The sequence below is a fragment of the Bidens hawaiensis genome, unplaced genomic scaffold, assembly GCF_021521415.1.
Source record: "Bidens hawaiensis isolate Kalapana, Puna unplaced genomic scaffold, B.hawaiensis_p1.1 tig00035458_1, whole genome shotgun sequence".
Classification (NCBI taxonomy): domain Eukaryota; kingdom Viridiplantae; phylum Streptophyta; class Magnoliopsida; order Asterales; family Asteraceae; genus Bidens; species Bidens hawaiensis.
Window position 1 is genome coordinate 125,632 of NW_027496162.1, and position 16,031 is coordinate 141,662.

The 16,031-nt window shown below is 37.0% G+C and overlaps 1 protein-coding gene across 1 annotated transcript; it reads left to right on the forward strand.

Moving 5' to 3' along the window:
• The first annotated feature begins 5,730 nt into the window (after positions 1-5,730).
• LOC143587327 (DNA repair protein recA homolog 1, chloroplastic-like) lies at positions 5,731-12,996 on the forward strand. The gene is made up of 13 exons (XM_077068649.1): positions 5,731-5,954; positions 7,544-7,635; positions 7,823-7,898; positions 9,113-9,175; positions 9,249-9,378; positions 9,503-9,588; positions 10,888-11,013; positions 11,141-11,245; positions 11,389-11,445; positions 11,553-11,615; positions 11,706-11,782; positions 11,896-11,968; positions 12,711-12,996. The coding sequence occupies exons 1-13, from the start codon at positions 5,751-5,753 to the stop codon at positions 12,816-12,818; spliced, it is 1,260 nt and encodes a 419-aa protein (XP_076924764.1). The 5' UTR covers positions 5,731-5,750; the 3' UTR covers positions 12,819-12,996.
• Positions 12,997-16,031: the final 3,035 nt, after the last annotated feature.

Below are 16,031 nucleotides of genomic sequence, written 5' to 3' on the forward strand. Positions count from 1 at the left end.
GATCTCATGACCTTGCGGATAGACCTCCACGAACCGATCCGCCGTTTGTTCTAGGATGGGCAACTCGTTCTCGTCCAGAGCACGAGTACCCATCCGAGCGGGACCGTCAGCCTCCCGCGGGTTCAGGAGCGACTGCAAGTCGTTCCCCTCTGAAATAAACAGGAAAGAAGTTAGAAGAAATTCAGAATCAACAAAAAGAAATAAAGCATACCGTAAGGAACAGAGTTCGAACCGTATTCGAGGACGATCGGAATCTTTCGCGCATCCGCCCCCTTCCACACCCGGCTCATCCCCAACATCACCATCCCGGACTCCGCAAACCGGTAAACCGGAGATTGGACCCGGGATATCTTCGAAAACCATTCCGCCTCCTCGTAGTTGGAGGCGTGAAGGCTGGGAAGTACTTGCCCGTTCTTGAATATCATGGCAATGGGGATGGCGCGAGCGGATATGAAGAAGAACTCCCGTTTCCACGCGCGAAGACTGCGCTCGGTTGCGCAAATCTTCAAACCCTTGATCCGGGTTATCAACGTGTACCACCCCTGGATGCACCTCCAAGTGTAGAAGGTCATCAGGCGGTCAACATAGGGCTCAATGCCCAAAATCCGGCACACCCACTCGAAGTGGCGAATCTTGGCGATCGCCATGGGGTGCAACTCGTTCAAATGTACACCGTGCCTCTCAAGGACACGGTAAACAAACTTTGTCAATGGGAACCTAAGATTCCTATAAACAAATAATGCAGCATAAACCCCGATCTTGCCTCTGGGGGCATCGTACACAGTCTGATGGGGTTCAGGAAACTCAGGCTCGAGAGACTCGAGCATGAACTTCCTGACGACGTACCGATACAGATCGCCAGGCAGAGCACACTGGCACTCGCCAGCAGTACTCTTGTCGTCAGCTGTAGACTCGAGATCACGAGACATCTTGAAAAAGAAGAAAACGATTTCGGGAGAATGCTTGCCTGAAAAGGTGAGTATTCGCCGGAAATCGCAAAGAAGATGAAGAGAAGAGTGAAAGTGTGGATTACAAAGAACCCTCTCCCCCTTTATATACTAATCGCAATTAATGCGATGAAATTAATGCGGAAGAGAGAGAAAACGAAGGTGCAATGAAACTATGACACGTGGCAAAAAGCAAGCTGGCAACAACTGTTGACAGGACGCATACCATTAATTTCGCGGCCACGCGCCCGAAAAATCGCGCCCACGCGCCTGAAAAAGCGTCTGGAATGACCATGTACTGTCACGTCACCATAACTTCCTGCACGTCCTGACACAGTCAGAAGAAACCGTCGCACGACGTGTCAGAGGTTTGGACTGTTCTTATCCTTCCACCAACTCTTCGAATTTCAAAATTCAAAAAGATTCAAAAGTAAGCGGGAAAATACCCCTTACCTTGGCAACCAAGTAACTGTAAGACAGGTGCGGGTACAGTGTTAAGGCAAAACCCTTCACATACTTAGCACCTACAAGGAATTGAAGCCAAGAATTCCTCGGCAACCAAGTAACTATAAGACGGGTGCGGGTACAGTGTTAAGGCAAAACCCTTCACATACCTAGCACCCGCAGGGAATTGACGCCAGGAATACCTTGGAAGTAAAGTAACCGTAAGACGAGCGCGGGTACAGTGTTAAGGCAAAACCCTTCACATACCTAGCGCTCCGCAGGGAATTGAAACCAAGAAGGATCTTCTGGGCAATGCTTGCGGAAACGGAAATAACATCCCCGCATAGCGGGAACGTCGAGAACTACATTGTTTGAAGCTCCAGGATGGAATTGGTGGTTTTAACATAATTGATCACTGTGTTCAAAACTACCAAAACCTCATGGAGAATCCACACAAGTGGGACTCAACGCTCCTGACTTGCGAGGAGGTTACAGACCTACCCGCATCATACCCAAAGATCAAGCAGGAAAGTCGGGAATTTCTGCGTGACATCAGGAAAACCGCGGGAAGAATCACCACGGAAAACCGAAAAACTAAACCCTTTTCAAAAACTCCTTGCTAAGTCCAAAAGTTCACCTCACTTATTAATAATTCATGAGAAGAACATTGGACTGGGGGGACTTGAAGAGGTAGGTCCCAGCAGAGCCCAGTTGGACCCGCAAGACTCACCTTGAATAGGGACGTCTGCGCAATAACCAACTGCTCCAGCAGGACCCACCATGCTCAGAGAACCTTAAGCGCAGTACGCCAGCTGTACCCGCAGGGAAAGCCTCCCAATGGCGAAGTACCCCGCCTGTTCCCGCAGCTGCGGATACAAGCCATCAGGGAAGGCTACCCGCACTAACAGCAAGGCTACACGCACAAGGCATTCGCTACTTCAGTAGTCACATGAAGGAATGAGCAAGGCGGGAATACTCCCGCCTAAATGAGCTAGTCCGTATGCTTCTGGAAGGTCTTTCGTACTATACCTACTAAGGTATGGGCGGAACAGACAATTTGACCAGAGCAGCCCATGAACCAATCACAGGGTGACAGCTCACCGACAACAATACGAGGAGGAGCACCCTCTAGTACTGTTTGTCACTATTAGCCGCTGCCTACTCACCAACCCTTACGATGGGACGTGCGCAGCCTACAGTTGGTGGAACAGTGCGTAGCCGGCAGTAAAGGAACAGTATACAGCCGACCTTCACTGTTGGTCGTAGCCTATCCACCAACCAGCATGGCCTGTGCGTAGTCCACTGTTGGTAGAACAGGAATACTATTCAGCCGGCTGTACCTTCTAGGAAACCTACCTTCGGCTATAAATACTCCAACACCTTGGAATGGTAAGGACATCATCTGATATCTCAATCTTATCTAGCAATCTCTTAATATACACTTATATTCAGAGCAATCTAGTCTGATTCTCACGCCGGAGGGTGGTCACAAGGAGGAACCCCCCCCCCTTCTCAGTGACGAGCTTACGGTGTCTGTTTTGCAGGTCCCCTGAAGAACAACCTTCTCTGCTGGACCTCATCCTCGTGGGAAACATTACTTAACCCCCAGATTATCTATAATCTGCCCGTGGGTTCACTTAGTGTTTCTTCAGATTATGATAAATGCTAAAAATAAAACACAAAAGACAAGTACCAACGAATTTATTTTATTTTTTAAGATATAATTTTAGAGCATCAAAGCATATCCTCCCTCTTATCCACATAAGTTCCAAGTTCTTCTTTCCTTCTCCAAATATGCTCATCCAAGATGCTCTTAAAGGACTGAGTTTTAAATATGTGTTAGTTAAAACTCGAAGACTCCAGAATTTATTATTTGTGGAAACGGTAACGTAAGATTGGAAGCAAGGGCGAAGCTCTTTGGGGACCTGGGTTGGCCCCGGTTACTGCCGTTTTCTCAGTTAGTAGGGTAAATTTCACGATTTTTCTCGAAAATTTTTATAGCTATTAAGCGCGGTCACCCCCGATTCATTTTTCCAAAATGCTATCGGTCACCATTGATTTATTTTTAAATATAATACCTCATCGTTTGTTTTTTTATAAAACCTCACAGTATTTATATACAAAAGTTATAAAATTGTAGTCAAATAGTAAAAAAATTGTTTTTATAAATATTTTAGGTCTTTGCAACTCTTCTTCTAGGTATTCACCCTTAGGATGAGATCGGTACCGTACCAGTACCGTTACAAATACCAAAATATTCGGTTCGGTACCGGTATTGAAAGTAAAATTTGAGATATACCAGTACCGAAACTCAAAACTTTTGTTCCTATTCGGTACCGACGGTACCAAATCTGTACCGATTTCGGTACCGGTACCAATACCGAATTTGTTTATCTCTACTTACCATTTCTCTAGCATTATCATGAATATTTTAGGTCTTTGTTGGTTAAAAAATTATATTGTTTTTTTTTATTGTAAGAACGATTGATTGAATAGATAAAGAAAAATTAGATATATAGATGCCATATTGTTTGATCCAACCCGACCCAAATCACCGACCTGACCCGAATCACCGACATGAACTGAATCGTCGACCCGAAAATTTTTGAGTTCGTGACTTTGGTCACCCCCGTGACTAAACCCAAGCTTCGCCACTGATTGGAAGTGAAACTAAATGATTAGCACAAATAGATTACACTTAGAAATATATTTACAACCTATATACATTATCTATATTAGGATGAAGACTATCAGTAACCCAACTTAAAAAAACCAATAAGTAACTTAGATGAGTGCTTACTTCGGAATCAATAACATGTTAGAAATTATGATAAACATTTTAACACTTTTACTACTTGCTATAAAGATTTACTTAAATTATATATATGTAGAATTTCAATAATATGTTTTAGAAATTATGATAAACATTTTAGTACTTTTACTAATTACTATAAAGATTTACTTAAATAAGAATTTAAATGTGAACATGTACTTTTTAATAGATACAGAGTTAATAGGTTTAAGAAAAGTACAGTACCAATACCAAAATTATCGATACCAAATTTTAAGAAAAGTGGGTACTGAATATCGTACTGAATCTATTGGTACGGTACCAGTACAAGTTACAAAAGTCTATCTAAAGATGAGCTCGGTACCATACCGGTACCGATCCCTATTTTCTAAAAACTTGGTACCAGTACTAGTACCGAAAATGCTCGGTTCAGTATTGATACCGGTTTGTCACCGGTATCGTAGGAAAAAATTCAGTAAATACCACTACCAAACCGCACCTTTACTGGCACTGCCTTGATCCCGAAACATCAAATAGTCGGTACTAAATTAGTAACGATGGTACCTGTTTCGGGTACCGGTATTTGATACAATTTGCCCATCCCTATGTCCATCTCTATATGGTATGGGTACCATAAACCATGTCGAATCTATCAGTACGACACTAGTTTGGTAGGACACATAATACACTATCAGTACTCAGTACTAAATGTTCATCACTAATATCGATAAACTATCTGTAAACATGCATGTTGCATTTTTATACTTTGAACTAAGATACATTTCAATACATCCAAAGAAAATTAAACCACATTTTTAGTTATCATTTTAATTATTAAAACATTATGCACATAAACCTTAGTGTTTATACAATTCTAAGTACGAGATACCCGATCTTTCTTTCAAGCGTAACAATAGGATTCTAGAAAATATACGGGGTGATTTGGAGATGTTACATTTGTTTGTTTTTGGCTCGTATAAACATTGAGGTGTCATCAATGATATGCCCAGTTTGTGGGGAAGTTGGAGAAACGGTTGAACATTTGTTCGTGTCGGTGGAACCAGTTGGTCTTTGCGCAGACGTACCCCATCAAGGTGTGTCTTGCGGGTCCAACTGGGCTTTGCGGGGACCTACCTCTTCAGAAGGCTAAGAATGGCTTGGTGGTCAATGGTAAGCCAACCCAACTTGCTCTTGCAGTGGGAGCAATTAATGAACTTGAATCTTTTTTGTGTTAGGAGGAGCATATCGAAAATGTCACATGGTGGTTTAGTATGTAATAATGGGTTGCTTGTGATAGTAGTCGGTCTTTCTTTGGTGGTTATATCTTTTTTTGGAGCTAGCGTCTTTCTTGCCCTCGGTTTTTATAATACACGTTCTTTTATTGGTCGTTAGAAAAGAGTTTAGATGTTTTCCCAATATTGACAGGCTGACGTTTATATAAATAAAAGAAACAAATGGGCCCAAAGTCCACCGTTTGTTCACCAATATCGATAAGGCCCAACTTCAACACCCCTTCATTCTTCTTCTTTCTTCAGTTTTAGCCATGTCCTGAAAGAAACACTTTCACCATGGATATGGCTTTTTGTTCAACACCCAGTTACCAACTAAATCACTTTCACCAGTCAAAAGTTTCTAACTTTCACTTGAAAACCCTTAATCTTAATTTTACTCGCTCAGTTTCCCTGAAAAAAACAAGGGTTGTTTCTCATCTTGATGCTGCTAAGATTAATGGGTCCCTTTCACCTGACCCTGATAACATTTTTCTTGACAGGGTATTTATTATCTTTTAACCCTTTTCCTTCTTTATGTTTAATTTTGGTGTGCATTTATGTGTTGGATAAATTGTAATATTCAAAGTTGTGATTTTTTTTTGCAAATTTTGGGGTTTGAAGGGCTTGAAAAAATCTGATTATTTTGTGTTATTTGATGTGGTTATGGATGTTTTAGTGAAATATAGAACAAGTTCATGTAGCTTTCCTTAAATGCCATGAGTAGGGCCGTAAACGAACCGAATGAAGCCTTGTTCATGTCTGTTTGTTTAGCATTAAACTTGTTCACGAACACTTCATGAACGCTAACCGAATGGAAAATCTTGTTCGTTCGTTAAGGAATTGAACTTGTTCACGGCCGTAAATGAGCACATACTGTTTAAGAAAAAAAAGGAAAATTCTTAATCTGAAACATTAGACATAATCACCTTGATTAAATATAAAGTTAAGCACTTGAGATAATAATACTCGTAAACATAATCATCCCCCAATCGTCAGCGGTTTTATTCTGATAATGTCAACTAAGCAAGAGTAGATTTGTTGTTAGTTAAAGCAAGACTTCATAAAACAAACCAAAAGTGAAACGAACTGAACATAAACAATAAATTTATATAATTTAAATGTTAGGTTGGTTATTACAAATAAAATATTAAAAAAATTAAAAAAATAAACTTTTAACTAACAAACATAAACAAACGAATGTAAACAAACATAAATGAACACATTATCGAACGCTCACGAACACAACATCTGTTCATATTCTCTTTTTTTTAACTTAAACGAACAAAATTTCTTGTTCATGTTTGTTCATTTATTAAACAAACGAACTTAAACGAACTTCTCAACCAAACAGTTTACGAACCGTTTGCTGAACTTACGGTTCGTTTACAACCCTAGCTATGAGAATGATGGTGTAAGTCTTTATTGGAAGTTCTGAATCATACACTCGTTTGATTAAAGTTTGTGACGGTCATTAGTTTTTTAACCGCCTCTTCAAACCGAGTGTTTTGCTCAAAAACTATAGCTGATTACTGTTTGGGTTTAGCCCTTTAACTTTCACATATGAACTAATTAGGGTTAACTTTTAATAATGGACAATGGTTACTAATATTATCTATATTGAACTCGAGGCAAGAATTTTTAGAAGCTAGAAAATATGAGTTTATGCAGAACTTTATTTTTCCTAGTTTTGTTGACTTAGTAATGAGTGCGTCTTTCAATAAGAGGTAGAGGGAGTGGGTTAGGGAACGTTGTATCACGGATCAAACGAGTGAAACATAAGTTAGTTACAAGACATGTTTCTCATTAAATTGCATGCCTTACTATTCTATATTTATTTACTAGGGGAAGGTTAACGTACAAATGAAATTAACGTGCTAAACGTGAGAATCAAGTAGAGTAATTATATATACAAGTAGAGTAATTATGTAATTACATCATAGGGTAATTATCATAGAGTAATTACATAATTACTCTACTTGTATATATAATTACTCTACTTGATTCTCACGTTTAGCACGTTAATTTTATTTGTATTTGATCCAAACCCTTATTTTTACTAAATAACTAAAATCACCTTGTTGTCATTACAGCAAAAGGCATTGGAAGCTGCAATGAATGATATTAACAACTCGTTTGGTAAAGGAAGTGTGACGAGACTTGGAAGTCTTGGTGGCGCTCTTGTGTAAGTTCCATTTTCATTATAATTTCACAGACATATGGTTCTATTTTTTTTTTAAATTACTAGAATCCAAGATAGCAAAGTTCCTGTGCTTTTAAGAAGTTTAAAATCTTTTAAAACAAAAATAAGAACACTTTACACTCTAGTTACACTTATAAATAACTTTATGAACCAATTTTTCTTGTTGCAGAGAAACGTTTCCAAGTGGATGCTTGTCTTTAGATCTTGCATTAGGTGGCGGCCTGCCTAAAGGAAGAATTGTAGAGGTATTAACTTCTGTTTCTACTTATACGCTTTTTATTTAATATTTCATTATTTTTACAGGTGGCATTTTTAGCACTTGTACTTGGTAAATAGTCGATTCTGGTTATGTTTTAATCCTCTAAAGGGGCAAATGTTAAAATGAAAAAAGTTTAGCCTAATACGAAACAGGTCAAAAGGATTGAATATTGAATGCCAGTGTATTATTAATGCATACAACCTACTAAATTGCTTTATTTAAAGAATGTAGAATTTATAGTTGTTTTTCCAACGATCACAGTTAAGACACAAATTATTCAAAAAATTGAACCAAAAGTGTTTCAGATTAATGTTATTGGAGTGCAAATGAGCCAAGCTGCTCAAGTTAAAAACTTGAATCAAGCCGAGCTTAAACTAGCTCGAGCTGAAAAGTAAGCTTGTTTAATAAACAAGCCTGATCTTCACTTATTGAGCTCAGGTAGGCTCACAAACCTAAACAAGCCTTTTTGTTTACATAGTTTATTTTTAATATATTAAATATATATATTTACGTAATAATTATTGTTATATATAAAATTATCATAAAGATAACTAAATAATACTTATTGTGTTAAACATACAAATTATAACTCATAATCATCATCATCGTACTCAGTATATCCCACCAATAGCAAAGCTATGGTAGGGTCTGAGGAGGGTAAGATGTAGACAGCCTTACCTCTACCCTATAAGGATAGAGAGGCTGCTTTCGGTGAGACCCCCGGCTCGATAGTAGTTTTGCATCAAGCCTTGGACATAAGGCACATAGCACTCAATCATCGGGACACCGGCTGATCGGTGCATGTACCCTTGTCTTTCGGCTATCAACGCCACTACATGATGCCTGATTAACCGTCCGTCACTTTTAACGTTATTTTCAAGAGATTAGTAAAATAACGTCAAAATTAGTGCAATTTCACTTTTGCCCACCCGAGGGTTCACACATATATACATCATATGTGCGCACCACAAGCAGGGCTAATACAAATTATAACTATAAATGTTAATATTAATAATTAAAGAAACTATCACGAGCTCAAGTTCTATAAATAAAGCTCGAAACAAGCTGAGCTAGAGCTTTCGTAAGTTAAACGAGCCAAAATCGATCTCAGCGTGTTTACACCGGTAGACCCACTCATATTTGTGTTTTAGGCATTATTTCTCTTAAGGATCTGATAATCTTAAATGTTTTTTGTTACAGATTTATGGACCCGAAAGTAGTGGAAAGACCACCTTAGCACTGCACGCCATTGCAGAAGTGCAGGTTGACTTTGACTATCTTAAATTTTTCTTTATTGGAATTAGATATTAAATTATTTTTATAACCAATCATGTAGAAGTTGGGAGGCAATGCAATGCTGGTTGATGCAGAGCATGCATTTGATCCATCATATTCTAAAGCATTAGGAGTTGATGTGGAGAATTTAATCGTTTGCCAACCAGATAATGGAGAAATGGCACTTGAGAGTACTAATTATTATTTTTTCTCTTCTGTAATTGCTTCATAACAAAATTATGTTTTTTATATATATTTTTTACTTATATCAAGATTGTGAGATGTATTAATATAAATATTATTTTTTTAATTCAGTTGCAGACCGTATGTGTAGATCTGGTGCGGTTGATCTCATTTGCATCGACTCTGTTTCCGCTCTTACACCGCGCGCTGAAATTGAAGTAAGTTATGTGATTGAAAAGGGGAGGGGGGTTGTAACGGGACAAGGGTGTTTTCGTCATTTTAATTATTCAAGGGTATTTTGAAAATTTTGAAAAGTTGCATTTTGGGGTTTGTGGTTTCTAATATTCAAGAGTATTTTTGGTCATTTTATCTAGACCTAACAGAAGTTAGTGCTGATATCCAAATTTATTACAAAATTAAAACCATGGACCCTAACGCCATGTTCTTGAGTTTTTTAACCAAGGAAAGAAAAGGAAAGAAGAGGGAATGATAAGAAAGGAAAGGGAAGGGAAGGGAATTTTTTTTAATTAGGTGTGTTCTTGAGTTGGAAGGAAATTAGAGGAAAGGAAATGATAACTATGTTAAAAACTAGTTATCCTTAGTAATCATCCCATTTTTGGGAGGATAACTTATTGGGAAAATACATTAATTTAATCCTTCCTAACTCCTCCTACTCCTTTCCTTTCCATCCTAAAAAAAACTCAAGAACACACATTTTTTAACTATCCTTAGTTTTCCTTTCCTTTCCCTCCTTTAAAAAAACTCAACAACAGGGCGTAAATGTGCATCTTTTCAAAGTTAGCATTACTTTGCCAAAAAATATTCATGTAATTAACTCTCATTTATGTATTAAATATGATTACCAAACTATATTTTTAAAATAATTAATTTTTTGTCTACAACTCAATTGCGATACGATATTGAAGTAATCTATTTTCTAGGTCGAAATTGCCATATCTTTTTAGCAGTTCTATTATCTTATAAACAGATTTTCTTAGTTTTTATCATTATTTAGTTTAGGTCTGTAAGCGAACTATACATTATGTGAACCGTTTGGCTAGAAGTTCGTTTATGTTGCATTTATGAGTGAACACGAACAAAAAGTCGTGTTCCTTTAGTTAAACAGACGAACATAAACCACATGTCTTGTTCGTTCATTTATGTTTGTGAACGTATGTTTGTGTTCATTTGTTTACGTTTGTTGATATATTCATTTAAACATTTTCAGACATGCTACAATTCAGTCTAGTATTAATAACGTTTTAGGCGAAACACATTGTTGTTCACATTTACCTTAATTGGTTTTTGTTCAGTTATGTTCGTTCGGTAACCGTTCGTTTATACTGTTAACGAATAACAGAAACGAACACGGTCATTTTCTTAACTAACGAACATGGGACAAGCACAAGCGAAACTGTTTGATAGTTTGTTTGGTTAAAGTTAAACAAACAGACACGAACATGCCCTGTTCGTGTTCGTTCAGTTCGTTTACAGGCCTGATGTAATCTGTTGTACAGGGAGAAATTGGAATGCAGCAAATGGGTTTGCAAGCGCGACTTATGAGTCAAGCATTGCGTAAGATGTCGGGAAATGCGTCTAAGGCAGGATGTACTCTTATTTTTCTTAACCAAATTAGATACAAGGTTTCTACTTTTATTATTTATAGACAAAGTTTCTTGAAGCAATAAACGCCAGTATATGGTATGTTAATTGTTTTAATATTATTAAGACACGTCTTTTGCAAATGTATTTGTTTTGTGTTGAAATCAGATAGGAGTATATTATGGAAATCCGGAAGTTACAAGTGGAGGTATTGCTTTGAAGTTTTTCGCATCTGTTCGACTTGAAATACGCCCTATTGGGAAGATTAAGTCTGTAAGCACATGAATTCTAAAATTTAATCTCTCTCTCATATGCATACACACACTCATTATGTATACATATATACACATACACACATGTATAGTTTGGTTTAAAATTAATTTTTATGAGGTGGATATTTATTGGTTGTGTGACAGGTCAAGGGTGACGAGGACATTGGACTTAAGGTTCGAGTGAGAGTTCAAAAGAGTAAGGTGCATAACTTTATTTTTATAAAATTTTTAAATCCTTCCAAAAGGAAGTTTTTTTGTAAAAACAAATATATTTAGTTTATTTTTTGGAACTTTGTAATATTATATAGGTTTCTAGACCGTACAAGCAAGCAGAGTTTGAAATAATATTCGGGGAGGGTGCAAGCAAATTGGTTTGTTATCCTACCATTTTCTGTTTTTTATATATATCTATATATATATGTTACATAGCTTTGGTTTAATACTTTAATTTATATATATAGGGATGTATATTGGATTGTGCTGAAATGATGGACATTGTTTTGAAGAAGGGCTCATGGTATAGCTATAAAGATCAAAGGTTTGAAAATTAATTTTAACTTTCTTTGGTGGTATTATTAATATTAATTTTTGTTATTATTATTATTATTATTATTTATTTAATTATTATTTTTATTTATGATTATGATTAAGGTTGGGGCAAGGAAGAGACAGGACACTGCAGTATTTGAGAGAAAACCTTCCCCTTTGTGATGAAATAGAAAAGGTATATATATTATATATGACAACACTATTATTAATTTCTTATCATATATTTAGAACTTATGATTAGATATATAGTTAAGTTCATAAGTAGGGCAATTATTTGTAGCAAAGGTTTATTGTAGGGGTGGCAATCTTGACCCATGGGTTGAATGGGTTGTATCAAAATGTATAAGATGGGTTAGAATGGGTCAAACTAATAAAAGAAAATGATTGAAACAGGTCAAAACGGGTTGACATTTCTCGAGTTTTTTTTTTTTTTTTTATGGAACGAGAAAAACAGATGAAACTTTTTGGTATTTTTACTTTTTAAGTTTTTGATTTATATTTTGAGTTATAATTTTTTAATTATTTTTTTTGAAATTTTTGGTGAGGGGTTTTGAAATCTCTACCAATTTTGACCCGTTTCAAAACCTCTCACCAAAAAATTCAAAAAAAATAATTAAAAAATTATAACTCGAAATATAAATCAAAAACTTAAAAAGTAAAAACGCCAAAAAGTTTCCTACGTTTTTCTCGTTCCCTAAAAAAAATAAAAAAAAAATAGAACCCGAGAAATGTCAACCCGTTTTGACCCGTTTCAATCATTTTCTTTTTTTAGTTTGACCTATTCTGACCCATCTTATACATTTTGATACAACTCATTCAACCCATGGGTCAAGATTGTCACCCCTAGTTTATTGTTTATATAAAGTTTAATAAGAAAAACATATTTTATTATTCATTGCATTTTTTTTCATATGTAGCTTGTAAGGTCAGCAATGATGGATGGAAGTGGGCATGCAATTACTTCTTATGCACGGCACTCAACACCATTTCAAGAAGAGGATGAACTAGTTGAAGAATTGCAATGAAAAATACGTAGAAACTTGAAGGAATATTCGACTATTGATTTCGGAATTATAAACTGAATGTGTTGTATTCTTCGTTAAGGGTTTTTATATTGTGGTTTATGTCATGTCTAGTCTGAGTCAATTTTAAGTAAAAAAAGTAACATCTTACTTTGGGTTATTTATACAAAAAGTGATGTCATGTTAAATGCTAAGTAGATAGTGAGTGAGACATTAACCAACTTAAAATACAACTATAACAGAGGGAGTTGATATAATCATTTGCTTATTCTTTGCACAACTAGTCAAGTTTGATCAAACTTTGTACCATAAACTTACTTTGGGTGTTAGCCAAATAACCTTGAAGTGGGTGGCGCTCTATGTGTTTAGTTATAACTACGTGTGGTCTAATAGTGTGTTGATTATTAAAGTTGGATGAGGTGGCAGACCGGCAAGGAGTGGTGGCCCGTCACACCCACCACAACACTTGATTTAAAGACATGGAAGAAAATATAGGTGCTTAAATCGGGTTTTTTTGATACCCGGTTAGGGTATGACCGGGTACCGTCATACTTGGTTTGGGTTTAGGTCTAGATGATGCACCGGGTTCAGGCTGGATATAGATACGGGTATTTTAAAACATGGCATTTTAATACGCTATTTTCGGGTATTAAAAAAACATTATTTTCGAGTTTTTTTGGATATTTTTCGGGTATAGATTTTTTTTAAGAGGCTGCACTTTTTGGGGGTATTTTTCGGGTATAAATAAGATATTTAAGGGGTTCGATTGCAAGTACGAGTTTTGGTACTAAAATGCATACCCTAGACGTACCATACAGGTAAGGTCGGGTACAACCTTCGGGTAGTAAAAACCCGGGTATAAAGAAACCGATTCCGGATTTTTTTTCGGGTTTTATTTCACCTTAAGAAAAAGTGTGTAAATTTCAAAGAAATGGATCTATTCATACCATATGGGCCCAGAAGGTTAGGTCTCTCTATATGGTCTAGACCATATAGAGAGACCTAACCTTCTGGGCCCATATGGTATGAATAGATCCAAACTATAAAACACACTCCAAACCACAATTAACCTTAAACCGACAACAAATGGCAACCAATGATGACGTTGTTATAGTGATCGAAACAACAAGATGCCCCGATGTTTGGGTTCATTACGATTTGTGTCTCATGACCGACTCACATGAGTTGGCACGTTGCAAATATTGCTCGAAGTTTCTTAAAGCAGTGTCCAACTCGACATTACGAAAACATACGAATAAGTATTGTCGAGAGAAAAGAAGAATGGAAGCTAAAAAAACGGAAGTGGGAGAGTCGTCCGGCTCTACAACCCAAAAATAAGTATTCCCGGGTTAAAACGACGGACTTTGTTTTTTATGTTTTAGTTGTTATGTTTAGTATCGTTTATGTTTAAATAATGTTTGTAATAGTTATTTTTTAGATGAGTAAAATGTTCGTCGTTATTAAAAAAGTAACAAACAATTAATCATGAGTAACAAAAGTAATTATAATAAAACAAATCAAAACTAAATATTAGTTGAACAAGTTACAAATAATTTTACCAAAACAAATAATTACAACTCTTCTTCGTCTTCATTCTCGTCTTCACCCTCGTCTTCGTTATCGGAAGAAACCCCGTCCTCCGCCTCCTCATCATGAATATGACGCTCTATTGGTATTTCGTCTTCAAAGTTCGCCTTGTGTTGTACACGATCCACCGCATCCAAATGGTCCTTTAGGCAAATGCAAACCTCTAGAGACTCGGGAGTTAGTTTTGTTCTTCGCATAGATAACACCCTCCCACTAAGAGAAAAAACCGATTCGGAAGCAACCGTTGAGGCTTGTACGGCAAGCAAATCACGAGCCATGGCGGATAGAATGGGAAATTCGTTTTGTTTACCTTTCCACCAAGCCAACAAATCAATATTGCGAATTTCGTCGACCGTTGCGCCCTCAACATAGTTTGCTCCACTATATCGACCAAGTTCGCTACTTGGTGTGTTTCCTCTTTGCCTCTTAGATGCCGATTCACGAATCCCATTCATCAAGTTTATAAGTGGGTCATTGCACGGCCTACCAGTTGTTGTTTTTTTCACAAAAGACGATCTCGTGCTTGGACCATACATTTGAAAATAATGGTCATAAAGGTCTTGAAGGTTTTTGTTGAACTTGTCCTTCGCTTCCGTCGACAACTTCGGGTCAATCTCGTGCATACCTAAGTTGTCGAATATTTCCTCAATCGTTGTTTCAACCCCATTAACATTCCAATAGGGGTTTAATGCGGCGGCACAAGTAAAGACCGGCGGTATGATTTCAAAATATTTTATGAACTTTTCTTTCATCACCGCAATAATATTTTCGAAGAGTTTGTTCTTCTCCGCAAAGCTTTTAAAAACACAAGACATATAGTACAATTCTTGCAAAACCCAACAACTAGTAGGGTAATAGACTCCCGATAATTTTGTTGTTGACTTTTTGAACACATCAAGATACTCCAACAAATAACCGACTTGGACCCAAACACTTTCCGGAAACATATCGGCCTCGCGTTCTTCAACAAGATTGTTATGAAAAGCTTGTAAAGTTTGGCGTTGGGCAAAAGCACACTTTAACATATGACAAGTTGAGTTCCAACGGGTTGGAACGTCCCAATTCGGCCCCAAATACTTTCTTTCAACCGACTTGCAATAGTTCTTATATTCAAGATGTCTTCTTTTACCACTTTTGAAGACATCTTGTAACATAAGTCTAAAGTATTTTAAATCATCACAAATGTGTTCATTGTCAAGACCTATTTGGACAACCAAGTTGATGATATGTGCAACACATCGGACATGAAAAAAATCCCCGAAACAAGGTGGTGAATATTTAATGATAAATTTTTCAGCCGCCTTAGTATTGTTTGAAGCGTTGTCAAACGAAATCGAAAATATTTTATTTCTCAAGTTGTAAGTCGTTATAACTTCATCAAGTAATTCAAACAATTTTTCGGCGGTATGTGGGAACGGGAAGTTTTCAAAAGCGATGGTGCGTTTCATCAATTGCCATGTCACCGGATCAACCCAATGAGCGGTGACACATATGTATGATTCGGGCAACCCGTGTGGTGCCGACCAAACATCGGTAGTTAAACTAACCATGGCTTCTAAAGAATGAAAAGACTCGATTAACTCTTTTTTAGCACACTCCCACAACCTGATACAATGACGTCTTAAGGTA

Excerpts from the sequence above, each read along its gene's own strand:
- LOC143587327 (XM_077068649.1), top strand. The coding sequence starts at position 5,751 with ATGGATATGGCTTTTTGTTCAACACCCAGTTACCAACTAAATCACTTT. Across the intron at positions 5,955-7,543 it reads ATAACATTTTTCTTGACAGG|CAAAAGGCATTGGAAGCTGC; the intron begins GTATTTATTATC and ends TTGTCATTACAG. Across the intron at positions 9,379-9,502 it reads TGGAGAAATGGCACTTGAGA|TTGCAGACCGTATGTGTAGA; the intron begins GTACTAATTATT and ends TTTTTAATTCAG.